The sequence below is a fragment of the Heloderma suspectum genome, chromosome 7 (genome assembly GCF_057233095.1).
Source record: "Heloderma suspectum isolate Gila_16-S chromosome 7, 16-S_ref, whole genome shotgun sequence".
Taxonomy (NCBI): domain Eukaryota; kingdom Metazoa; phylum Chordata; class Lepidosauria; order Squamata; family Helodermatidae; genus Heloderma; species Heloderma suspectum.
In genome coordinates this window covers 13,496,938-13,523,291 of record NC_139464.1, presented here as the reverse complement: position 1 = coordinate 13,523,291, position 26,354 = coordinate 13,496,938, and the positions used below count along the sequence as shown (strand labels likewise).

Genomic DNA, 26,354 nt, shown 5'->3' with positions numbered 1-26,354 from the left:
TCAATTTTTAGAAAATTTAGAAAAGCTGAATTCCTACTGATCAACCCAGTCATTGTGGACATATTTTTACATATCCACCCATTCACCATAGGTATTTTGTGTGTGTGTGTGTTTTGTGTATACACACACACACACACACACACACACATATATATACACACACACACACACACAGTCTGTGCAACTGCATGCATGCATCCATACATATACCAAATAATGTTTATGTGTCAAGGAAGTCTGGTGTGTATGTGTGCTTTTAATTTTGCACAATTTCTACTATTTCATGGAGGATAAGACTATCAATGGCTACTAGTTCTGACAGCTATATGCTGCTTCCAGAGTATCAGAGGCAGTGTGGCCATGCAGACCAATTGCTGGAAACATGACCAAGAGGATGCAATTGCACTCATGTCCTACTTGTGAGTTTTCTGTGGGCAGCTGGTTGGCCACTGTGTGAACAGAATGCTGGACTAGCTGGATCTTTGGTCTTATCCAGTGTGGCTCTTCTTATGTTCGTATGTACTTCATAATCCCATGGAAACATTCCATGGACACACCACCACCACAGATGCTTATTTTTGGCAAATCAAATCAAAATTCCCTGATATCTTCATTTGGCACATCATGACTACACCTTTCCATACTGAATATTACATTCTTTAAAGTCCATAAATCCCAAGAGGAGAAAAGCACATTCGTATGGGAAATGCAAGAAAATTATTGCTGGGGCAAGAAATTATAAACTGAAATGAAGAAAATGTGATAACCAGAGTGATGGGCATGAATTTTGATTCAGTTTTTAAAAAAACCATAATTAGCAAAGTTCTCCATATTTGGGACCAAAATATCTTGAGCTTTTTTTTAAAAAAAATCAAAATGTGAGAAAAACAGAAATTAACAGATTTGTCCGTCCAGGTAGAGGGCTTTGAATGCTTAGCTCTTAAAAGTCTGTGTTTGAATTCCTGTGTAATCTTAGTGCTGAATTAGGCTCGCCACCTCTGGTTTCTGGTAGGCTCCTCATCTTTAACAGCTATATGGCAGGCAGGCACAACATGGTCCTCTCCATGCTGGGACTAGCTATACTTATTCATTTTAGCTGGTATGGATGAGATTTCTTGTTTGTTTCAGTTTATTTTTGACAAGGATTTCCCCAAATTTGCAAAGTTCTTCATATTCGGGGGAGAAAGCACTTTAAAAATGTGAATGCAGGAGAAAGGAAAACTGATGAGTTCATCCATCCCTAGTGTCATGGACCAGCACTCTGAACCGTTATCCACAGAGGATTCTGATCCCTCATCCCCAGAAGAGGATCCGGAGTCAGTAGGAGAAGACAGCCATGGCAAGGCATCATGGGGCTTCTATCTCCCCAGGATCCAGTGGCTCCATTACCATCCTCAGACTCTGAGGATCCAGTCCATGAAGACACTAGCATGCCCCAACCACTCCCATTTGGCTCAGCCTGAGGCTGCCAAAAGAGACCAGGATCCTTTAATGGTCCAAGCCTCAGTAAAGGCAGAGCTAACCAGCCTAAATGCTGGTAAGTTCCTATTTAAGCCTCAGTCTTGTTCTGATCTTTGTTGGAGTGATCCTTTCTGGCTTCCAGTCCCAGCACCACTCAGAGCTTTCTGTGGTGTTGATCTCTTTCCATCTTGCTTCCTGAGAAACTTGACCCAACCTGATCCCTGCTCAAGATCTGATTCCTAGCAGAGAGCTCTGCAACCTTAGCTACATCTCAGACTATCTTCAGGACTCACAGCATGGAACAATACACCTAGTCACCAGAGTCAGACCTTCTGTCCCTAGATAAACATGAAGAGATTGATCCAGACATACCCTATCCATGCCTTTTTAAATAGATCAAATATATCATATGTGTATATTTTACTAGCAACTTTAGCTTGTGTTCTGCAAGCACAGATACAGGTTCCTAGCTGCTACTAAAGCACACCTCCCTTTCCAGTGCACAATAGTAGAATGGAATTCCCACCGCCCAGCATTCTGCTACACTGCTTATGTCAGGAGCAGGCAACCTTTTCAGCCCATGAGCACATTTGGAAATTTGAAAAATGGTCCTGAGCACAACCAAAAAATGGCTGCCATGGGTGGGCATGGCTAATCACAAAGGACAAGTAGTCGGTCCAGAGACATTCATGGGAAATTAAGATGGCAGCAGCTAGGGGCTCCCACTTTGCTTTGAAGCCATCCCAGCTGCCAGTAAGAAAATATAAACATATTTTAAATAAAAATGGCAAGGGGTAGGGTATCTCAGTGGGCACCAAGGAAGGTGTCCGAGTCCCCCTACCCAGCCTATGTGCATACTAGATTTCAGCTTTCTAGGTGATGTGGAACCATTTTGCCATCACCATGAAGATCAGGAAGAGAGACTCAGGTGACTCCATATGATTCCCGTAATATTCCCTTAAAAGCAGTTGCTTTTGTAGCTGTTCTAAAATGTATTTAACAAAACCCCAGAGTAATTCTTTCATTAATACACTGGAGTGTGTGTGCAGGGAGGGGAGGCGGGAGGGGGACAGGTGGAAGGAGAAATAAAAACATGCTCATAGATGACATTTGGCAGAAAGAGGCTATTAATATTTTACAAGACATTAGGATTCTGCCCACTTCTTTTTGCTGTTAAAATTTAAGAGCTTTCTGAACACCATATTTCTCAGTTATTACACCTTAATTAAATGGATTCACATGGGGAATTCCCTAATGAGAACAGCTCTAGAGTGAGAAGGCCTCCGCCTAGTGTGCAACTAGAACCCCCAAATCACTGCAATAAATGGAGTCAGCCTGCCAGAGGGTACCTAAAGCAATGCAGAGGATTAAACTCAGTTATTGGGTGCACAAGCCCATAAAAGTAAAGTACTAATAGTCATTTTCATGTTACATTTACTGAGCATTAAGCACCCATAGAGCTTTTGAAAACCAGCCAGTCCGACATAAAATAAAAATTAGGTGCTATTTAAGAGCAATATCTGAGATATTTTATTTTACTGGACCAAATTATGTTAATTGAACTGTGAACTTCCCAATGTTACAGAGCTCTTGGACCCAGTGAATAATCTAAGAATGCTGAATCTCAATGGGATCATGTGAAATTAAGGAGGTGGGGTCAGGCCAGTATCTGGATAGCAGATCATTGGGTCTGAACTTTCTAAAGGAAGAGCAGTTGTTACATTAGAGCCAGGAATCATACCGGGGATCAGAGCCAGAAGGGTCAAGCCAGGAGGTCGAGCTCAAAGTTGGTGATGAGAAGTCAAGCCAGGAGTCGAATCACACCAGAGTGTCAAAGCTCATGACCTTCGTGGCAGGACAACCCTGAAACTAGATGATACCTTGGAGGAGGATCCCATCACTGGTCCTAGTGGTTGGGAGGGTTGGGAGTGGGACGATGCTGATAGTCTCCCGAGACCAACACCAGAAGTGATGCTCACTTGCGAAGGCTGTGGCACTGGAAAAACCAAAGCACCTAGACTGTTCCCATCTCCCTGCTCCAGGCCCACCATGTTCAACATCCAGGACCCCAGGAACAAAGGTGGCAGTATGTCTGGAAAGAAGCCCACAGCTGGAGGTACAGTGCTCAACAGTCAGCCTTGAGCCTTTCTTGTGAGGAGGAAGCGTGCTCTGGATCAGGGCCCTAATGACAAGCCAGGAAGGAGGTCAGGCAGCAACGTCTCCTATAAAGTTGCTCAGCTGGGGCTTAGCCCTTGCTGAAGCAACATTTTTCTTACTGCACTCTCTGCTGCTAACTGGACCTTCCTGATCCTTGAACCCCAGGACTGCTCCTGGTGAAACAGGAATTGACGTTCATGGCAGGAATGGGACACAGAGCTAGGCAGACTACTGCTCCCCAGGCCTATGCAAAAAGCCTTTTATAGCCCTTCCTTTTAAGTAGAGACAAGTCACCAGCATGGGTGGGCAGAGGCAGTCCCATCCCTGGTAAACCATTACTGCCCAGGGGGATGTTCCAAAATGCAGTCCTGGTGACTCACAATACAAGGCAGTAGTGTGCACGGTCATGGGTTCCCAATTCTAGCTCTGATGGCTCCTGACAAGGAGATGCTTCTTCTAAGATCACACTTCCTAACTGCAGTTTTGATAAATACTTGCATTTAAAATAATACTTTTTTTAAAGTCTGAACAATTAATTGAATGTGAGTGGGGGGAAGTTGGGAGCAACATTTTAGTTGATTTCAGGCAGATGGTTAAAATAACTTGCAGGGATGGGAGAAGGCTCTGGTTGATGAGCTAAACTATTATTGTTGGGGTGGGCCCCACCCCCCATTTTCAAAGTGTTGTTGCTTTTTCAGTTGTCATTTTACTGTATCAACAATCACTAGCAAGAATAGAAATAGCCTTACAAAAGGAAGGCCAGTTAAAGCCCCTGCTTAGAGGACAGGTTGAAATGAATTTGGGATGTGCTGTATACACATTTTTGAAGGCAGGGGAACAGTCAATCAGATCAAAGTGCATATTATGACATTCAGAATCAATTCCTAGCATTTCGGATTGACACTACAATCAGGAGGTTCCTAGGGGGATTTTGAAGTTTTGAAACACTGCATATCTTTCAAGTATCTTGAAACTAATAATATCTTTATTTATAAGAAGTTACGGATTTGATATAATGGTAAATATGTGCAAATGGACATGGCGTGCATGTAATGGTTTTGTAACCTTTCAAAGTCATACAATAAAAAGATTTTTTAAATTAAGGTGTTCTGTTAATGGGTAGGTTGGATTTGATCAGATTTGATTGTTTTTAAACCGCTTTGAGGGCCCAGGCCAGAGTTTGGCAACCCGACATCTGCCGGACCCCTTTGTGCCCCCTCCACTGACTTCTCTGGACCCAGCATGAAGGTGTCCCTCCCTTCCTCAGCACTCACCTGGGGCAGGAGGGGGAGGCCAAGGGAGAGAGGCGGTGGCAGAGTGTGTGTGCACTGCAGACCCATTGGTGCAAAGGGGAGAAGGGGGCACTGCTGTTGGAAAAGAGACAAGCACTTTGCTCTCAGCAGCTCTGCATGGGTCTCTCACTTGCTTTGCCTGCCTTTCTGGCCTGGCTCTCTGGACAGGGCTCCCTCTTGCTTCTGCCCCAGCTTAGAAGTAAGCCCCGTGGAGCTCAGTGGGGCTTCCTCCCAAGTAAGCCTAGCTAGGACTGCACCACAGTGGTGTTGATCTCAGAAGTAAGCCCCATTAAGGAGAGTGAGGCTGATTTCTTTCTTTCTTTCTTTCTTTCTTTCTTTCTTTCTTTCTTTCTTTCTTTCTTTCTTTCTCTCTCTCTCTCTCTCTCTCTCTCTCTCTCTCTCTCTCTCTCTAAAAACCAGTCTGGGTTTTTAATGAGCTGGGGCTAAAACTGTGTGGGTGTCTGCTGCCCTCTCCAAATTGGTAAAATGATGTCTTGCTAGAGGAGGGGTGGGCTCTCCATTTGCTTTGCTACGGATGTCGTTGGCTGGTAACCTCTTCCAAGTCATCCCCTTGAGTCCTTTTGCAAAGCGAGCAGAAAGGGGTGGAGGATGCATCCTCCATTGAAATCCGGCCTTTCCTTAGTCTTCTTTGTAAGTGTGAGAATAACTGCTGCAAGTGGAATTGTCCCCCCACTCCCCCAAAATAAGTGCTCCTTCTTTGCTGTGCGTGAGTGAGCTATTGTGTTTCCCTGGTCTGCTGTGTGTGAGTGAGTGATTCTGCATCTCTCCTTCCCTCTCACACATAAATAAACTTGGTGTTCTTTGTGCATGGAATTGCCAACCACACCCCCATGGCAGCAAATTCTCTGGTGGAGCCCACAACAGTTCTTCCAAATTCCAAGTATGCCTGCGAGCCCACAAAGGTTGCCTGGCCTAGGCTGTAAAGGAGGGTTAAAAAAAGGCTGTGTGAAAAACATAAATAAATATAGCAACATTAGCCACAATTCAGCAGAGCTGTTCTGCATGTGCCAAAAGATTTTCCTCTGGTCTACTAAAGTGATACCTTTTATAGGACACAATTCACAGATTTCCATGCGCTCTCAGGGCAGATGGTCAATGCTCTGACAGTGTCAATCACTTGCAAGGATGGGAGAGTAAAGCTTAAATGGACACCCATATTCTCTGACACTGGTACCCCCCGCCATCAAATGTACCCATCATCTCTTGGGACTGTACACTGTCCTGACCCCTGATTCAGAACCCATCACTGTATGTGCAGATGTACTTAAAGAATGGGGTGAGATGGCTTTTTTAAATCCCATGTAGCATCCATCCGTTTGCATGCTTGGGCCCCAATCCAGAAGGCAATCTCCCACAGTGTTCCTGTTTTATGCCTGCATTATGGGCCATTTATTCTTTAGAAGGTTCTTTCTAGAATTTTCCAGGGGAAGTTCAGCAAAATGCATCATTAACTTCTTATTAATTTCACAACACACACACACACACACACACACACACACACACTTTTCTTAAAATAGTGGTGCTGCAACTTTAAATTACAGAACCAGCTTGGTGTTTAATGAGAGATTTAGCACAGCAGGGTTTCTGTTAAATTAAGTTGTGCCTTCACATCACAGTGGGAAAACAGGTGTATATTGGTTTAGAATTATGGAAATGTTGACTAATTCCAAGGCTTGTAATCAAACAGCAAGGCACCCAAGCAATATTTCCTTCCAAGAGACAGCATTAATCATTCATTCCTTGCAATGTTTTCTTCATGTCCACCCAAAAGGCTGAAACTCTCAAAGGAACAGATAGGGTGTCAGTGCCTTTGCATCTCCGTTAAGGAGGGGAAGGGATTTTTCTGCTGGAGCCATACATAAAAGCAGAGTTATAGAGATACCTACTTCATTTGAAATGGAGACTACAACAGAGAGAACATAACTGCAAAACAAATTGGACTAACAAGGCCTTTCTGGATTTTGACTTTCGATCAGCTCCAGGCCCTTAACTGGGAGGGTGAGAGGGAAGAAATGGAGCACACAGCCAGCGTTTTCTGAGAACACACATGAGTTCCTGTGGTTGCAGGAGGCGCCTTCCACTAAAAAAATCGCATGCATGCATGCATGCAGCCTTCCCCTCTCCAGATTGCTGCTGGGGCCAGATGTCAAAACCACTCATGGCTCATCTGCATCCCTCATGGAAATTGGGCATGCCGCAGATGATCTGGCTTTTGCAGTGATGCTGGCAGAGAGAGAGCAAGAGCGAGAGCGAGAGAGAGAGAGAGAGCGAGAGAGCGAGCGAGCAGTGGCTCTGATTTGTAGATAGAGTAGCCTTCCCAATCAGGGCTGATACAGATGTTTAGGACTACTATACAGTAGTCCTAAACTACTGTATAGTAGTTTATATAGCAAATGTAAAAATTGGGCAATATAGCACATGTAAACATTGGGCAGTGCCAGATCCTACAGAACCAGGCAGGCCCACATTGTCACCACAGAAGACCCAGAAGCCAGCAAAACATTCCCCACCTTTCCTTGTCCTTTCACCTGACTGGCTCCTTAGCTAGCTTTCCCATTGCCTGGGGAGTCCTATATTAAAATTTTGTAGCTCACATCGGTCTTGGTCTCATCTTGGCCAGCAGCAGAGGGATCTTTCGCTTGTCCAAGGCCAGACCCAGCTAATCAGCCTTTTGATTTCCTTCTGCCGTTGCTCAAAGGCACCATTTAGGGAGAGCAGGAGTGTCACTGGCTCCCTGTGTTTTCATATTATATGATTATTTCTCTGCAGCATGTGTATTTCTGGCCAGGTCTCTGGTTCTACACACCAGAGAGCTTCAGCTAATGGGTGGTATAGAAATGTAACAAATACATACGTGAACAAAATATTGTTACAAACAGTTTGTTTTGCCTTCACTGTGCTTGCTATGCTTGCCAAAAGGCACAAATTCCTATAGGGCACAATCCTATAATGGGGATAGTCGGCTGCCTCCAAACTTGGAGGCAGCTGACTATCCAATGCAGGGCAGGCGGAACACGGAGGGGATCTTCTCCTCAATGCTCCAGCTGCCCTTCATTTGTGGCTAGACGGCCGATTTCAGCTGTCTAGCCAGGGTGCCTCAGAGTGGTGGGGGGGGGGGGCTGGACCACATATAGGAAGGGTCATCCTGGTGTTTCTGCAGTCTGTTCCCCGCCCCCAGGAGTGCCCCCTTTTCGGCTGCTCTGTGTTGCTCTTCTGACTTGGATTCCTGCACTGAGCAGGGGGTTGGATTCGATGGTCTTGTAGGCCCCTTCCAACCCTACTATTCTATGATTCTATGAGCGTGGAGCTGGGGGCAACTCGCGCCTCCAACGAGGGAGCAGGGGAGAAGGCAGGGAGTCAAATTTCTGGGAACTGATCTCAGAGCGCTGGCTCTGAGCTTGATTCCCATAAACTGAAAAATCCTATGGCCGTCTTGACACTGTCTAGTGGCCATAGGATTGCGCCCTTAAAAAGAAAAGAAAAAGGATAATTTCCTGACCTATGTTGTTGTTGGAACTTCCTGGTACAAATTATGCAACATTTAATTGTATTATCATTTATCTATTACACTTCTAGCATGTTTTTCCTTGGTGGAGGTCAAGGGAACTCATAATAATCCTGTGAGGTAGATTAGGTTGGAGAGAACACCCAGCGAGTTTCTTGACTGAGAAGGCATTTGAACTGGGGTCTCCACAGACCTCCTTATCTGATACTCTCATTTACCCTTCCCCAACCTGGTGCCCTCCAGATGTGTTGGAATGCAACACCAATAATTCCCAACCTGCATGTCCAGTGCTGGCTGGGGATGGTAGGTGTTGTAGTCTAACACATATGTAGGGTAGCAGGTTAGGTAAAACTGCTCTAAGTATCACACACCACACAAACTCTCAAGTTGGCTCCTTCAGATATAATCTAAACAAAAAATGAAAGCTTAGGTCTAGAGTTGAGCTGCAGAAATGGGGACATGAGATGGCACAGTAAAAACGGTCACCTCCTTCTGAAGAACTGATGAAAGGTGAGTCCTTTTTGCATCTTGAGAAAGCTTTGGAGAAGACATAAAAAATGGCTTCCCAGTCAACAATTCTTCAGAGGAACTCAAAAGGAAGTTGAAAGATTTGGCTACACAGCCACGCAACTATGCTCCCCCCTACATAAACACACATACAAATTGAGGTGTGAATTCCCCATTTGTAGTGCCAGCCCAGCAGTGGCTTGTGCTTCTTTGTAGGTACCCGACTGGATGTGATAACATCACTGAAGGCCAACAAATGAGCTACCTTTACCTTCAGCGAGGTCATCATGTAACCAAATTTGATTGACTTTATGATGATAAATCACTTGTTCCATGAAAAGAAAAATCTAGTTTGAAAGGGGAAAAACAGGGGCACCAAAGCAAGACCTGAGGGAAGCTGCCAAGTTGCTCCAAATGGGTAGGAAAGAATTATGCATTTTGGAGGAGGGAACAGGAAACATTTTGGGCTCCCCAACTCCTGATTTGTACCAAATGTGGTTGGCAGCAAATGTTTGGCTCAGCCCCCATCAAGACCAGCCTCATCATGTGGCCAGTTGGAACGTTTGCTATTTAATGTTATTTTTAATTACACAATGTGAAAAAACCAGGCAAGAAGAGAACACCTGTCCCCCAACCCTAGAACCTAACATCCAAGAGGACCGGTTCACATTCCTGCACAGTAAGATCAATGCTGGTTTCCCATATTCAAACCTTTCCCTCTATATTCTGCACAACATGGTTCTTTTAAAACTGTTCATGCTTTCCTTGTATTTGAAAATTCATTAAAAAGAATTAAATCCTGTGCTGGTTCCCATCTGGAGGACACAGGAACAAAGGAAGCTGCCTTATCCATTGCTAGGAAATCAATTTCTTTCCTTTTTTTGGCTCAACAGAGTTCCAGGGCGTGCATCTGTGAGCCAAGCTGCAGGCTGTCTCCCAAACGCTGGGAACTTTTTGTGCGTTTGGGAAGGTTCTGCAATTTGCCCAAATTTCTGAGGAATTTGAGCAAATCACAGCTGAATTTGTGCAAATTATGCAAATTTGGCTGGAGCCTGTTGTAATTTGCACAAATTCAGCCGTAATTTGTGCAAATTTGGCCGCAACTTGCACAAATTACTCAGAAATCTGCACAAATTGCAGAACCTTCCAAGAAAAATGCACAGAATTCCCAGAAAAGTTGCCGAGGCACCCAAGTTGCTGCAGATTGAGTTGGGTGCTGCAGCGGGAACTAGGGATGTGTGGATTCCCCACCGCCCGTTCCGGTGGGGAATCCTTGGGCGGGGGAGGTGATCCGTTCTCCCCCTCCGGAATTCTCCGGAGCAGCTGCGCTCCATGAGGATTCCGGTGGGGGGAGCCCGGCTTGGGGGCTGCTTACCTTGCCGCCTGCCAGCCAGAGCCATTTGCCTCCTCCCTGCCGATCACCATTTCTTTTTCTTTTTTTTAAAAAAAGGTGATCGGCAGGATGTGCCCATAAACTTATACGCAAAACAGAGCCGTGAATCTTGCGTATAAGCCTATGGACATATAGACTTATACACAAGATTCATGGCTCTATTTGCATATAAGTCTATGGGCACATCCTGCTGATTGCCATTTTTTTTAAAAAAAGAAATGGCAATCGGCAGGGAGGAGACGAACAGCTCTGGCCGGCAAGAAGCAGCCGAATGCTGTTCCGCCTCTAATCCTCCTGGAGCGGAGGTAAGTGGTGCCGATCCACCACGGATTCCTGAGGCTGGATTCAAAAGAATCCAGCCTCATTTGAATCCGTGGCAGATTTCTCCAACATCCCTAGCAGGAACCAAAATGAAGTCCAGGAAGCTGAGCCCAGGAAAACTCATCGAACTCCACCCCTCAAATAGAGTACTCTGACATCCCTAATCTGGAGATGCCAAGGATTGAATCTGGGGCCTTCTGCATGCAAATCAGGTGCTCTACCAGTGAGCCAGGACCCCTCCCCTAACTACCATGTAACAATAAGAGCAGTTTTCAACCACCCTAAGAAGATCACCATTAGGCTGTCCAGCTGGCAGAGTTCACATGCATTGAGCCATCAGGTCCTTTGCTGAAAGACCAAAGCCAGTTTGGGCACTGAGAGCTGGTAAGTAGCACCTTCTGCAAAGGGAGTGATTTCTGTTCTTTTCTCCCCCCCCCAGCACCCCGCACAAGCTTCCTTCCATTTCCAAAATGATTACAGTGAAAGAAAGTAAATGTACTCACCCCAGGTAAAGTTTTAATATTGTGCAGTGCATTCTGTGCCTCAAGTGCAGCTTTTCTTGTATAAAATGTTACGAAACAACAACCTACAGAGAGAAATTGAAAAGCTTTCAGAAATTACCAGGAACGGTTTGCTCAGCTACAAAAGAAAAGAAAGAGAAGGTGGAGGGAGAAGATGATTGAGCAACATTATTATAGGAGGGCTGAAAATGTGAATTATAATGAGCCTACATGAATGGCACGAATAAGAGGAATGCTTATTGTTTAAAAGGGGGGGGGAGATTAAAATCACCCACACACATTGTATCCATGAAGTATACCTACAGGTTCAGCAAACAGTTACTGCTCAGAAATTAACTTAACCAAAAGTTCAATTGGCACTGCAGTGTAAACAATGGAGTATCCTTTTTTTTGCAGGAGGCTTCCATGCACCGCTAGCAGAGATTTGACGTAGCTGAAACCTATCGATGTAAACCACCCAGGAAAATAAAGCCAGCTTAGGAGCTGGAGACACACATCCGACGTGCCCTTTCTTTGTAACTCACCATGTAGTCAGAGGGCAGTGGTTGTAAGTTCCAAGCTAATATCTTCCTCTACAGGAGAGAAGAAACGAAAGCCACAGAGTGGGGATGTTGAACCTCTTTTGGTCCAAGGGCCAAATTCAGTTTTGGAGAAGTTCTCGTAGGCCGCATTCCGGGGGGGGGGGGCAGGGACAAAGATAAATGGGGCTTGAGCTGACGGCAAAAGGGGTGGGGCCAAACCCACCAAAAATACCAGCATATTTTAACTTAAAGCTTTTACTGCCAGTAACTAGGGATGGTGCAGGCGCCCGATTCCATCCAGGAATCTGGCAGAACCCCCCCTGCCAACCCCCCTGCTTCCACTCGGTGAGTGGCCCATACTCACCCCAATGGCCTTGTCGAGCTCCGTGGTGGCCATTTTTGGAAAAATAAAATGGCGACTACAAAAATGTGCATATTTGGATATGTGTGAAACTGTGCATTTTTGTGAATGCACGTTTTTGCATATGTGCGGAAATGCACATTTTTGTGAATGCACATATTTGCAGGCCGCTCGCTGAGAATGGTAGGGGCTTGAGCACGGTCCAAGGACCAGCAAGTGGGGGCTGGGGCTGGGTGGGTGCCTAGAGAACCCAGATGGGGGTGGGTTCGCACATCCCAGTAACTAAGTCTTAGGAGAGGCATCTCAACCTTTTAGAATGGGGTGGGGGTGGGCTGTGCAAAAGGCGGGAAACAATCGGCTGTCAGGGGAAGGGGGCATGGCTCTCTGGGGAAACCTGGACACCTGGATTACCTGGATTGGGACCCCAGCAGGGCTGGATTTAGCCTGGATGAGGCTTCTAGCAGCTGTCCAGGTAACTGTGATTTGTGGGGTGGGTGGATATTTTTCATACACCTCTATCATGTTGCCTCACTCACCTTTTTTCTAAGCTAAACAGTCCCAGGTGTTGCAACCATTCCTCATAGAGGAGATGTTCTAGCCCCTTGCTCATTTTAGTTGTTATTTTCTGCACTTTTCCCAACTCTCCAATACTGTTTTTTAGGTGGGCTGAACTATAAAAACTGTTGCCCAAGGTAAATAGTTCACACTTGAACAGCAAACTAAACAGGCAGGTGCACAGGTCACCTGGTCGCAGCCTTCCAGACTGTGGTGAAATGCACAGCATTTCTATTTAAATTTTAATAACATTTCTAAATTCGCATCTATACACGTAAATTAGCATATGCAAATTTCACGCAAATCCACTGTCCTCTTTTTCCGTGATGCATTTCTTCTTTTTCGGCAGTTCCTGGGAAAGTAACTCTGTCTTCATTCGACAGCCACCATGGCTATGTCTCAGCCCACCCACTGCTCCTTACACATAACTGCCCATGCTAGTGACAGTGGCCAATTTCTCCTTAGTTATCCATGAAGGCTTTGCAGTTAGAACAGCTACTGATACTGTCTTCCTCATGCAAACATCAGCAGCCATGTTTCTGCTGCTGTAATACACAGAGAAGCATCATTTGCCATACGAACGAGCCAAGTGCCAGTGTTTCCGTGTGCTTACAGGCAGCGTTGTCAAGGAGCTGTCAGGGAAAAGGCCTCTAACTAACGAATGCAAACAGATTCACCCTTAAATTTTCACAGTTGACCAGAGAGTCCATTTGGCAATCATTTCAGCCCTTTAAGAATCATGATCGACACCAGTAAAGGATCATTAAATCAGCCAAAGACTGCACCTCTTGTAGGGAGGTTTCCTGTTTTTTTAAAAATGTAACCTTCCAAGAGGCCTCTCCCTCCCTGCTCTCACTCTCTGTCTGATATGAATCTTGGCAATTTTGGATTAATGGCAAATTTATCCAGATGGGTACACGTGAAGTGACTCCCTGTCCTCAGATCTTTGGAGGGGTAAATCGCACTTCTGAATATCCCAGAAAACAAGAGCTTTCTACATTCACATGCATATTGACCTCATGTGTATGTAATCCCCATGAACTGTTTGGCTTAGCCCTGTAGGGGTGGTGGTGTCACTCAGAGGATAGATCAGAGGAAAAAGAGCCAACTAGTTCTTCTGGGGACCTGAATGTTGGGCAGCTGGAAAATATTTACTTGTTTGTAGAATTTATATGCCTCTCCACAATCAACAAGATTCCTGAGGGGTGAACAGTAAAAAAAAATCAAAGCACAGAATAAAACATCTAAAGTCAAATCAAATTATGGGCTCTTAACACCTTGTATAAGGTAAATTGAATTCATATATTTGCATGGTTCATTAGCAAGGGGATTGGGAATCAATTTTTGTACCTCTGCTGTTTGCATTGTTATTATAGGGCTGTGACTGTCAGGCTGCAGTTTATACATTTGCCATTTGCTGTTGTGCTGTTGCATTGAGATCACAGTTGCCTGCAGAGGAATAACCGAAGCTTCCAGCAGCACCTTGGAGATCCAGAGGAACACTGGCTGTCTACAAAGTTTTGCAAGCAAGAATAACAACGTATTTCTCTTTGGACTAAGAGGGATGATTGTTTATATTGTTCTTGGGTTAACAGGCTGTTCATGTATTTAGCTCTACATGGGCAATTGCTGTATTGTTTTATGTATGCCAGTGGTTCTAACGAAACAAAGTTTATCCAACTCAAAACCTTACAGGTTTTATTCCAACTGGGTCCCACTGGACTCACCCAAAGGTTACATATACATATTTTAAATTGTGTGCTTATGATATTAGCGATAGGACCCGCTTCTGTTTTTGATTGACCCAGGTTTGGAGTTGTGTCCAAGCCCCAAGTTGTGGGTGGCCTTCACTGTAGTTTGATTGGAGCCAACTTCACAACCCATTGTTTGTGGTTGGCTCATTTCAAATGGGCCATGGTTGGGTTTGACCATGGTTGGTTGGGCTCAAACAGGGCAACGGGCTATGGCTGGTCAGGGATGAAGGCAGAGGCAGCCATGTTGGGAGATAGGTGTGTGTAAGGTGTTATGGCCTCCAAATGCAGCTATTCTGTTGAGCAGTCAAAAGATTTTTTAAAAGGGTCTTTGGGCTGATAAATTGACTTGTGCTTTTTAAAATTCTGTTTGTTTTTGGCTATATCACCATTGTTTAACTGGTGTTTTAAAATTGAATTAGGTAATGCAAGATGCCATGTTTCAATTAAACTAATAAAACAAAGATTGCTTTAGAATGTTAAAGGGTTCTAGATTCAATCCCCAGGTGTATCCAGTGAGAAGAACCTCAGATAGGATGTCTAGAGAGGAACAATTCCTGCCAGGCAGAGTAGACAGTAGTAGAATAGATGGATACATAGGCCTGGTTCAGATATAACATTCCTAGCTTAATAAACCATAGCATAAGGTCCGCACATTCCCACCTTGCCCCTCCTCTTTGCACACTGGTCTGAGATCCTGGTTAGTAAACTGACATTGTGGCCCAAACTAAACGTTCTTGTAATTGCGCATAGCTGAACTATGTGGGATCAGTGTAAGCATGCACAGCCCTGATTCAAATTGGGACCACAGCACTTTGGGAGGGTTTTTTAAGCTCCCCCACCCATGATTGTCCCCAAATTCCATCCCCTTGGGGGTGGGGGGATTTAAAAAAGGAAAAAAAAAATGCCTCCATTGACTCAGTTATGCATGTCACAAGAACATTTTGGCCCTAAATCACAGAAGTAACAGGGAGCTGTAGTTTTAGAGAGATTAGCAGCAAAGCACTAAAGGCAGTATGTGAGGGAAGGAAGAGAGTGTGTGGGCCTGATGCCAATTTAGGGCTTATTATGATTGTGAACTGCTGAGGGATCTTATTATATTCAGTGGTATACAAGTGTCACAAATGAATGAATGAATAAATTTAATAAACCATGGTTCATTAAGCCAAAAATGTTTGAAAAGGCCCACAGTCTAATACAAAGCATCTTCGTATATGCTGCAAGTTTAAGAAATATTCTCCTACTTGTACAGTTGGACCCCCAAAGGATTTTGTGTTCCTTCACAGAAGGGTTACTTCGTACCCTAGTGAGGTTTTAAAAAATAAAAATAAAAATGGTACGTCCCAAAATGTAATGAGTGAATGGGACAAACATGAGAGAGACATGTATAGCAGGAGTGGGGAACCTCGGGCTCACAAGCCAGATTTGGTCTGTGAGGCCTCCTCACCTGACCTGTGTTGGGCTCCAGTGACATCCCTCCTCAAAGCCCCATTCCTTTCATGTGCCTGCCCCCTTGCCTTTCCTCATCAGGAAATGTGAGGAGTATGTGGAGTGAGTCCCCTCAGGAGCCACAGTTTCAAGATGCCTGGAGCTTGAAGGAGCTGTTGCTGAAGGAGCAGCACACCCCTTTTTTCAGTTGCAGCAGCAGTAAAGAGGGAGTTGTTTTACTGTGCTCTCTCTTGCTCTCTCATAGAATCATAGAATAGTAGGGTTGGAAGGGGCCTGCAAGACCATCAAGTCCAACCCCCATGCTAAGTCAAAGCATCCCTGACAGATGGCTGGCTAGCTTCATCTTGAATGCCTCCAGTGTGGGAGAGCCCACTACTTCCCAAGGTCATTGGTTCCATTGTCGTATTGCTCTCACCGTCAGGAAGTTTTTCCTGATGTTCAGCTGGAATCTGGCTTCCTGTAACTTGAGCCCATTATTCTGTGTCCTGCACTCTGGGATGATTGAGAAGAGATCTTGGCCTTCCTCTCTGTGACAACCTTTAAAGTACTTGAACAGTGCTATCATATCTCCCTTCCCTTCCCTTCCCCCCCCTGTGTGTGTGTGTGTGTGCGTGTGTGTGAAAGACATACAGAGAGAGAGAGAGAGAGAGAATGAATGAATGAATGAATGAGAGACAGACAGAGAGACGGGGGAGGGCTACCCCTGCTGATGTCAGACTCTGGTCATCACCCACTGCTTCCATGAAGCTCCTGGGAGGTTTCCTGAGTAGTAATCGAGCCCATGGGCAAAAAAAAGTTCCCCACTCCTGTTGCATAGAAAGGAATATAGGGCATTGCTTTATAGCAGGTCAGGCTATTTCTCCATCTAGCTCAGGATTGGCCGCGTTGACTGGTAGCAGCTCTCCAGGGTTCCAGGTAGAGGTGTTCTCCATCACCTCTACCTGATCCTTTCAAATGGAGACACAATGGATAGAACCTGGGAGATTCTGAATGCAGAGCATGTGCTCTCTGCCACTGAGCTATGGTCCCTCCCATTATTCAGGCAGATTTTTCAGCATGGTTGGCAGTTGCTCCCTGTTGAGCAGACACACTTCGCTAAACCTGGGCTCATTGCTGTTCCACAAAAGACACTAGTCACCAGAGAAGTGATAGACTTAAAATTAGCGGCTTTGGAACCAGAGTGGATAAGATGCTTAAAACCAACAACAATGAACAGTCAAAGCTCTTGGTCCAGGGAGAGTGGAAACTCCATTTCTCCAGAAACTTCATTTCCCACCATCATTTTGACTTTGCAATGAGTTTAAACAAAGGGGAAAGTTTCAGTATGTTTCAACAGTATTTTATCTCCTGGGGAGGACAGTCATGTAAGCCACATCTCTCCTCCACCCCCATTTCTCACAATGTGATACTCAAGAGCTTTTCCTGATGTTCCTTCTGCCAAAACAACTCCTTCGCCTTGTTTCACTCCTCTTGCCTTTACATTGACAACTTGTTTCTCCCTTTGGCCCTCAAGTTTCCCAGCCTAAGATGTGGTCATCTGCTTTTGCTCCTCTGTTCTGCTCCTCACTCTTTCATTTCAAAGAGTACTTGGAGTCCCTTGAACCAGAGAAAATACTGGAGACAGAGACTGTTAGAGGACAGGGGACAAAAGAAGAAGCTATTGCCCACTCCTTTGACACTTCACTATCTGTATTGGTTGTGTGATGCATCTTTTTGTGTGCTTGGAAGGAAGCAAGTCATACCATTCCAAATACCCAATAAAATGAAACTGTTCTATTTCCTCCCGCCCCCAACCCCACACCATCAAATTCACAAGACGTAGCACAGTGAGCCTACAGAACCACCTCCCCCCATCACATCATTGACATATATAACTTAGTTATGCTCCAAATATGAATGCCTAAATATATATCTCATCTATATTTAGAATGGGGATAGGGTTGCGATCCTATATGTATTTACTTGGGAGTAAGCTGTATTGTATTCAAAGGTGGTTACTTCTGAGTAGATACGTACAAGGTTGGACCAGGGTTCTATCTCCAGTTCATCTCATTTTTCCATGTGTTCCACGCATAGGTCTGTCCTGTCCTGTTTTGACATTAATCAGTGTAGCAGCTATGGAGCCCCAATAGGGCCAAAATTAGCTTGCAAACAAGCTATTGTTCACCCTTTTGATGCTCCATAGCACCTACAGGTGCCATTTTGTTTTTTTGTTTTAAAAAATATTTTCCCCCTATTTTTGGCACCTGTGTGTGTGGGGGGGGGGCATGGGAAAATACACCCTGGACCTCCCAAAGTTGCCCTCTCCTGAATTAACAGGTGCCTGCACTTAGCCATGGATATAGGTCCCTCCTCCTCCTCCTCCTCCGCTGTGACTGTTACACACAAGTTTATTGTCTCATGTTTTCCTTTACAGGAGGCACAATGTTAATTCTCTCAAAGTACGAATTTCTAAATATATTTTCTCTCAAAATACATATTCTTAGGCTATTTTTGATACATTGTTTGAGACAAGAACCATGCCAGAACATTCACAAAATGCAAAGCAATGTGGATAACTCAGCACCGACAAAATATCAACTGCAATGCTATTCAACGGAGTCATTTTTACATTCTTCTGCCAGTCATACAAGGCCTGGTTCTTGTGCACATTTAGATAATTTAGGGCACAGTCCTATGCAGGTTTAGACAGAAAAAAGTCCTACAACTCCCAGCATTCCCCAACTAGAATGCTGGGAGTTATAGGACTTTTTTTTTCTGTCTTAAACATGCATAGGACTGAACCCTTAATTTCTGTATATTACTGGCAGTTGAATGTGTGACCTGACTTACCACTGAAGAACATTGAGATTGAGGTGGTTTGACATGATGCAAGGTGGTATGACACTCCCATCTGTGGTGTTTGATCTGCAGTGGTCCATAAGCACATGTCAGTAATCATTTGACATGGTGCTGAACACGTATGTATGGAGCAGCTTCAAGCCTATGGTAACTGGCTCCCTACACCTCAGCTCTGACATCATGTGGGGCAAAGAATCAGGAGCTGAGCTAATCCAAGAGTCTGAACCGAGGGGGACAGAATAAGAGAAAAACCCAGAGCAAGTAATAGGGTAGCACAATTGTTAACGGGGACTGGTTGATATGATCATATTACACCGGTGCTCCGTGATCTGCACTGGCTTCCAGCCTGTTCCTGGGCCCAATTCAAAGTGCTGGTATTAACCTAAACAGCTCGGGGATAGGTTTCCTGAAGGATTGTCTCCCAAATATACCTGCCCAGACCCTAAGATCATCCTCAGAGACTCTCCTCCAGGTGTCCCCACTGAATGAGGTGAGGTGGGTGGCCACTAAAGAGAGGGCCTTTTCATTGGTGGCATCCCAACTGTGGAATGCCCTCTCCAGAGGTTCACCTGGCACCTACATTCTGGTCTTTTTCAGCACCAGAAGAAGACCACCTTATTTTCCCAGAATTTTTAGTCCTTCAGTTTTGTTTTGAAATGTGTTATTGTGTTTTTAGATCTGTACCTTGCTGGTGGTGTTTACTCTGGTTTTCCTCTGTTTTAAACCTTTAAAGGTTTATAGCATGTTTTATCATGTTCTATTTAGGGTTTCAGTCCTTGTGAACCGGCCAGAGAGCTATGGTTACTGTTGGGCGGTATAAAAATTGAAACTAACCAACCAACCAACCAACCAACCAACCAACGAGGATTACTGTTGTCCAGGCAAAGTCTCATCCTGAAGCTTTTTATAGACCTGCATAGTCCATCAAATAGCTAACCCGAGTGGAATCTCTCCAGCATCTGGGAATCCTTTATGACCTAGGACAGGGTTGTGGAACTTATGGCCCTCCAGATGCTGTTGGAGGTCCCCACCTGTGGCTGAGGGAAATGCTCCAAGCAGTAGCCCTGGACTCACAAGGCAATTGTGCGCAGATCAGTGGGTTACTGGTTCTAGCCCCAATAGCTCCAGACAATAACTAAGTGATGTGCATATGCATGTGAACAAGATCTAAGTAACTTTCTATGGTAGGGAAAGATTTTAGTTTAATAAGCTTCTGGGAAGTTAAAAATATCACCAGTTGCAACATTTGCCATCTAATCTTTCAGCATCTGTCATTTTCAGTGCCCTCCCCGCCCCCAAGAAGAGAGTTTCAGGCTCTCCTAAGTTGTGATTAAACCTGTTTCTGGCATTGAAACATTGACAACATGGGATAGGAGTAACAAGATATCACTGCAAATCTTCAAAGGCTACTGACAATTTTCAAATGAAAAGCAAATGGAATGATTCTATGATTCTATGAATCTGCTTTTAGCTTCTAGCCTAATAAAATAAAACTCAAAAAGGAAGGAACGAAGGAAGGAAGGAAGGAAGAAGGAAGGAGGGAGGCTGTAATGATTATCTGATGATTGAGCTCTCTCTATTCTTTTCACAAAAAAAAAAAAAAATTAGAACCCTAGTCGACAAATTTAATTCAAGATCCATTCACATTCGGGCAACAATACAGTCATCATGTTGTGAACTAAAAATTCTTTTAAAGGCTGCCTTTGAAATCTAAGGGGCTGACAGATCAAGGAATGGAAGGCCCTGGAAGGGTAAATGACTGAAGTTCTCCGTGTGCATGCTCACCCTCGCCCCTGCCTTGCTTTCGTTCTGTGAATGAAGCTCCCTTTCGCATCCACATTTGCAAGCTGAACAGGTGCCAGCTTCAGATGCGCCTGGAATCTCAAGTAGGGGTGCTGGCTACTTGTCAAGGTGGCTGAATCTGAGCAAGTTTCGAGTCAAAACAGGGCCCGGGTCCAGAAGGGATGCACCTTTCCACACCTACCACAGCATTTTAAATGCAACCCTTATTACTTAAAGGGGCTGGTATTTATAGGGGAAACTTCATGCCACACAGCTGTTGACATATAAAGACATTTCTGGAGCAGGCACCGATAGGAGCAGCTGCAAAGGGAACCATCAATGCAACCTCACAGAAAACTACAAGCCCATCTTGCTGGATGCAAGCATGTGAGATGCAAACCAGGGCATATGGCAAAGCTGTCACTGCCTTACTCCAGGACCTCCGCTTTCAATTTCTAAAAAAGCAATTAGGATATAAAAGCCCCCCCCCCTTTATTTAACACATGAGTCAGAGAGAATAGTATTTGGGACATTTAATTTCAGAATGTGTTTGGGGAAACAGCATTCTGGGGCAGCAGCTTATAAAGGAAATTTAGATTGCGGGTATTGGAGACTAGGGATTCTGGAGAAATCCACAATGCATTCAAATGAGCTTGAATTTCTATTAATGCAACCTGTGGATCCCATAGACCAGCTTTTTCTGAGTCATGCAGATTCTGTGAACTTGCGGGCATTTAAAAAAAAAATTGGGGGGAATTTGTACAAATTTGCGCTTGGGCTAATGTGCATTAGTGCAAATGGAACAAAGTTCTTGTACATGCCTGAGAAAGATCTGATTCTGTCAATGCTGGAATGAAAGATGCCTAACAATCTGCAAAACATAGACGGAATAGATTTAATAAAATCTGTACATCTCTATTGGAGACATGTGAAAGTTGCTGAATTTCTAGAAAAAGATGCTGGTGCTCAGACCTGATGGGAAAGCAAACCACACCATATTATCTAGAAGCCCTTACTCCTAATCCGCACTATGTAGTAATTCTCTTGAGTTAGCGCTGAAGGAAATGTACCTTGAAACTGCACACACTTTGTTCTTATTTCATATTAGCAAATTTACAACCAACCCATCCTTTGTTCAGGAGATTGCTTGTTATTAGCAGCCCAGAATGGATGACTAATAGGAACTAATTGTTAGGACAAGAATTCTTTAGAGCTGTAGATCTTATGTTTTGAACAGAAATGGATGGATGTGTCAGTCTTGGTCTTAACAAGATTGTTGCGTTTTTTTAGGTCAAGCTCATTCCATTCCATTTCTGTACTACCTTGAGATTTTTTCTTTAAGATATCCCTATGGAAATTCATACACATTTTCTGTAGTTTATGCATTAATTATGCATTTTGGTGCATGCACCCATTGACTAATCTATGTATTTTCCTTTGTGCATTCTTCAAATGTGCACATACTGTAGAACATATTTTGTGCTTTGTGGAGCACAAATTTTGAAAATTTGGAGACTTAGAAATGTATTGCGTTCGGGTCCAGGAGGTGCAAATTGGGCAAATCCATAAAAAAAGGCTTGATGGACCAAATTTCTCACACATCCCTTCTTCTGAAGGACATAGCCATTGGAGCTTAGAGAAGGTGACACACACACACCCCAGCTAAGGAGAGAGGGAAGATGTGCATGTGAAAAAGAAACAACAGCAGTTGTTTGCAGTTTGGAACAAGTGGAGTGTGAAGACAAGTGGGAACTGAGAGCTGGATGAGTACGGAGACTCTCTCTCTCTCTCTCTGGAGATCTTATATGTGTGCATGTATGTGTGTGGGGCTTTTCGGTGGTGGCTCCCTGCTTGTGGAATGCTCTCCCCAGAGAGGCTCACCTGGCACCTTCATTATTGTCCTTTCAGCACCCAGGCATTTTAAGAAATGCTTTTAGTGCTTTTCTGCTGCTGGTTTTCTTATATTGTAATGGTTTTATTCTTTGCTGCTGATTTTATCTTAGTTTTATTCTGTGCTGTTTGTCTACTTTTCTGTTTTAATATTTTCACTGTATTATTTTAATGTATTGTACACCACTGAAGAGAACTTCGGTTACTGGGCAGGTTAAAAGTACAGCAAATAAATAAATAAATAAATAAATAAATAGCAACTCTGCTGCCTTGCTGTTTGCCATGGCTTATGCTCTACCTATATATTCAGAAATAAAACAGACATGATGCTCCCTGCAAGTCTTTGCAACTCCTTCCTCCGAAGGAAATCATACCTGTGGAAGAGGGTAGTGCGGAACAAGACATTCCATGGTTCAGCACTGTGAACATTGACAGGACATGATTTTTGCTTTGATGGCGGAGGTGAGATGGATTACGCAGAAGAAAGAGAGCTTCGGCTATTGGGCGGTATAGAAATGAAATAAATAAATGAAATAAATAAATAAGAAAGAACAAGCTGGCGGAGCTCCTCCCACACCAGGTGACACCTCACCATCTCTGCCCTCCTCCCCTCTCTTTCCTGTGCTGCAGCTTCCCATTTTCACCATTTCATCCCATGGAGAAATAATTGGTACAAAGTTGGATGGTATGATGTTGCTAATTGGGCTCGGGGAGGCCAAGTCTCCCCAGGTCTCCAGCGCCCATTGCTAATGAATATGAATTATTGTGCCATTAAATGAACCCCAGGAAAGAAGCTGCTTTCATTAGCCAAGGGATATGCAAGGTTATCGCTGAAGTGTCTCCTGCCTATTTCACACTGCATCTTTAAGTACACAGGAACAACTGGGTAAAAAATACCAGGAGTGTGTGTGTGTGTGTGGTGGGGAGCTACAACTGCAGAAAGAGAAAGACATTTGGAAGATGAAGTCAAGTGCCACCTTGCAGCCTTATTTAACTGAAGAGGCAACAACAAACAAGTGTAACTGACCCCATGTACAATTATTATTGTGCTACAACAAATGGACTAACCCTGCATATGACAAAGAGGCATTCTGATATTCAGATAGTCTAACAGATAAAATAATCTAATACATAAAATGGAGGGTGCTGCAAAATTATTTACATAATGGTAGTATAATTGTGTCTGTTAACTCAGTTTGGAGAGACAGTCTGGTCCAAGCGGCACCACCGTGAAGTCTCCACAACCAACTGGGCCACAAAACATCTCTAGACTCTCAATTCAGACTGAAATGTGCCTCACATTGCTGGCCTTATATATAGGACAATAGCAAAAGTGAAGTATTTACGGGATGTTCTTCCCCCAGGACCATGCAAAGATCTGCTAAGGTTTCATTTGGCCCCATGAAAGTAGGGTGTCATAGAGAGCTAGCGATGTTTGAGTTTGCCTAAATTCTCTGAAAATCACTTCAAAGCTCATTTTGACTCGATCTTACTTTTGTCCTATTTCTCAGCTCATTCAAAAAGGAAAAGGGTGCATTTCCCCACCATTGACGGAAGTGTGAAAATGCATATTTTTCAAAAATTCCACAGAACAATTTTTAAAATAAAGATACCCATTTTTTCAAACACGATCACAAATTCAGAGCTTGGTGAACATTTCTAAAAGAAAAAAAAAAAGGCACTCCTGTTTGCATTCACATTCAGGATTGCAAATGGGGCATGTTCTCAATTCTCATGATTTGCGAACACTAGCAGAATTCTTCTACTTCCCTAGTCTCTCCCTCCCTCCCTGTACATCTAAGTATTATGGTACCATGGTAGTCTTGCCTGTGTCTTTCTGTTGAGGGCTGTGCTTGATCTCCAGTTTCTCGAAATAATGGGTTGTGGACTGGAATAGTCTTTTCACTAGGGGATGGTGTTTGTTGCTTTGTTTCATAGATGGTGAGAGATGTTTTCTTCAGCACTAGCGAGGGAACAAAAAGCCTGCAAGGGACTTAAGATCTCTAAGAAATAGGGATGTTGGAGATCCGATGGTTTCAAATGAGTTCAGATTTCTATGAAACTGACCTGAGGATCCCACAGCGGACTGCTTGTCTCTGAGTTCCATGGACTTGCAGACTGTTTTTTTTTACTTTTTTGTGGGGGTTTGCACAAATTCACATTAGCACTAATATGAATTAGCCCAAGTAGAACAAAATTCTGTAAAACAATCTGTAAAATGCAGACAGAACAGATCTCACAAAATCCGTACTCCCTAATAAGAACATAAAGATTGCCTTGCTGGATTACACCAAGGTCTAAGTTCAATAGGTGCCTAAGAAACCTGTACTATGTCACTCAGTATAACGCTTTGGTACCAGTTCCTTTTCTTTTAGTCTCACTAGTTTGCCTCCTGGAAAATGAGTGTTCTGTGACTTGCCATGCCCACCATAGAAGCCATTTTGTGAATGGGCAAGTCTCCCCCATGGCAGCCATTTTGTGAGTGTCTATAACATTCTCTCAAAATTCATAATATGCCCACTGACCCAGAAGGGCTGGGGATTCCTCGGCTAGACATTAATAATGTGTGGATTCTCCCTGACCTGCCAATTCCCCCCGGATATCATTGGAGAGGGGAAAGGATTAAGCTCACCATTTTCCTCATGCAAACTGCTGCCAGGCATGGAGCCAGCCTCCTCCTCAGCTTCCTTCCCAAGACCTTTGAAGGGAGGGATCCCCACAAGCAACACAGGCTGGATAGTCCTGAAGTCCCACATCCTCCAAGAGTTGGAGCCAGCAGTCTGGAGGCCAGTAGGTCCCAGCTAGACTTCTGAGTTGGGAAGCAAACTGGCCATCAAGCAAGCAAGTGGGTTAAGAGGGGATGAGCAATCTGAGAGAAAAACAGTCTGCTCTATAAGTTGCTCAAATTGGGAATGCAAGCCAGAATCGGAAGAGTGGCTGGGTGTCCAGCCAGATGGGTGATTAATAAATTTAATAAATAAATAAAAATAAAATACAGTGACAGGACCAAGCAGGACCCAATTGGCCCTGTGAGTCACCCAACCCCTTCTGGGCTAGTACTTGCAATACCATCCTCTATGCACTGGCAGTACCTCTGAAGCACAGAAGTACAGCCACTCCCTTACCAGGCAAGCTACCATAGTGGTGCAGAGAGGAAGGTGCCTAGGTTTTGCTGTCAGATCACCGATCATCTCATCTATCTATCTATCTATCTATCTATCTATCTATCTATCATCTATCTATCATTAAACTGTTTAAAAGGCCTGGGAGAAAAACGAGGTAGAAAATGTTTTTTGCCTGGTGCTGAAAACATAACAGCATTGGTGCTGTGTGGGTCTCCCTGGGCATAGAATTCAGCAAATGGGGTGCCACAACTGAGAAGGCCCTCTCCCTTTCCCCCTTGCCTCAGGTGGTTCATTTATTTATTTTTTCATTTCTTTCTTTATTTCATTTCTATACCGCCCAATAGCCAAAGCTCTCTGGCCCTTGGTGCATGACGCCAAGTTGACGGTGAAAGACAACAGCAGCTAAGCCCAATGAAGGTGTGACCTGTCAGAGCTGGTCACTACTGTACCATGTGGGAATACCCACTCTGCTCCAAGTCCCTCCCCTACTCCTACTCACACCCCAACACCTGGCAAGAACCCTTTCCACACAACAGCAAGTAGTGGGGAAATCTCCAAATCATTGGATCGAAACACCCAATAAAAAGTATCTTTGTCGAATTCCATTTTGCTCTGCATTCAGGTTATGTCTGCATTCCTGTTAATTGGCCAGAACTTGCTGTTTTCTGTCAGCCTTTCGTTGCACTGGGGAGTGCCTTCAAAGAAACTATACTCTGTCATCCCCATACCCTTGTGAATACAAGCGCTCACTATAAACGCCCTCTGTCTGGTAAATTGAGGTCTCTTTTCTACCCCCACCCCCTTTTGACCTAGATTAAGTCTGCTGCATTTTCAAGCCTTTTGGGGAAGCAGCTAAGACTAATGCTAGCTGGTTTCATGTGCCGCAACACTTCTTCATCCA

At 44.2% G+C, this 26,354-nt stretch overlaps 1 protein-coding gene across 26 annotated transcripts in view; it reads right to left on the bottom strand.

The window, feature by feature from the left end:
- CELF2 (CUGBP Elav-like family member 2) overlaps positions 1 to 26,354 on the bottom strand; it is a 684,791-nt gene that overhangs the window by 125,104 nt on the left and 533,333 nt on the right. For all 26 annotated transcript variants that reach the window (XM_084809113.1, XM_084809111.1, XM_084809117.1 and 23 more), the window contains one exon: positions 11,161 to 11,243. In XM_084809113.1, coding sequence (XP_084665239.1) covers positions 11,161 to 11,243 — 83 coding nt within the window. The remainder of the gene's footprint in view (positions 1 to 11,160; positions 11,244 to 26,354) is intronic.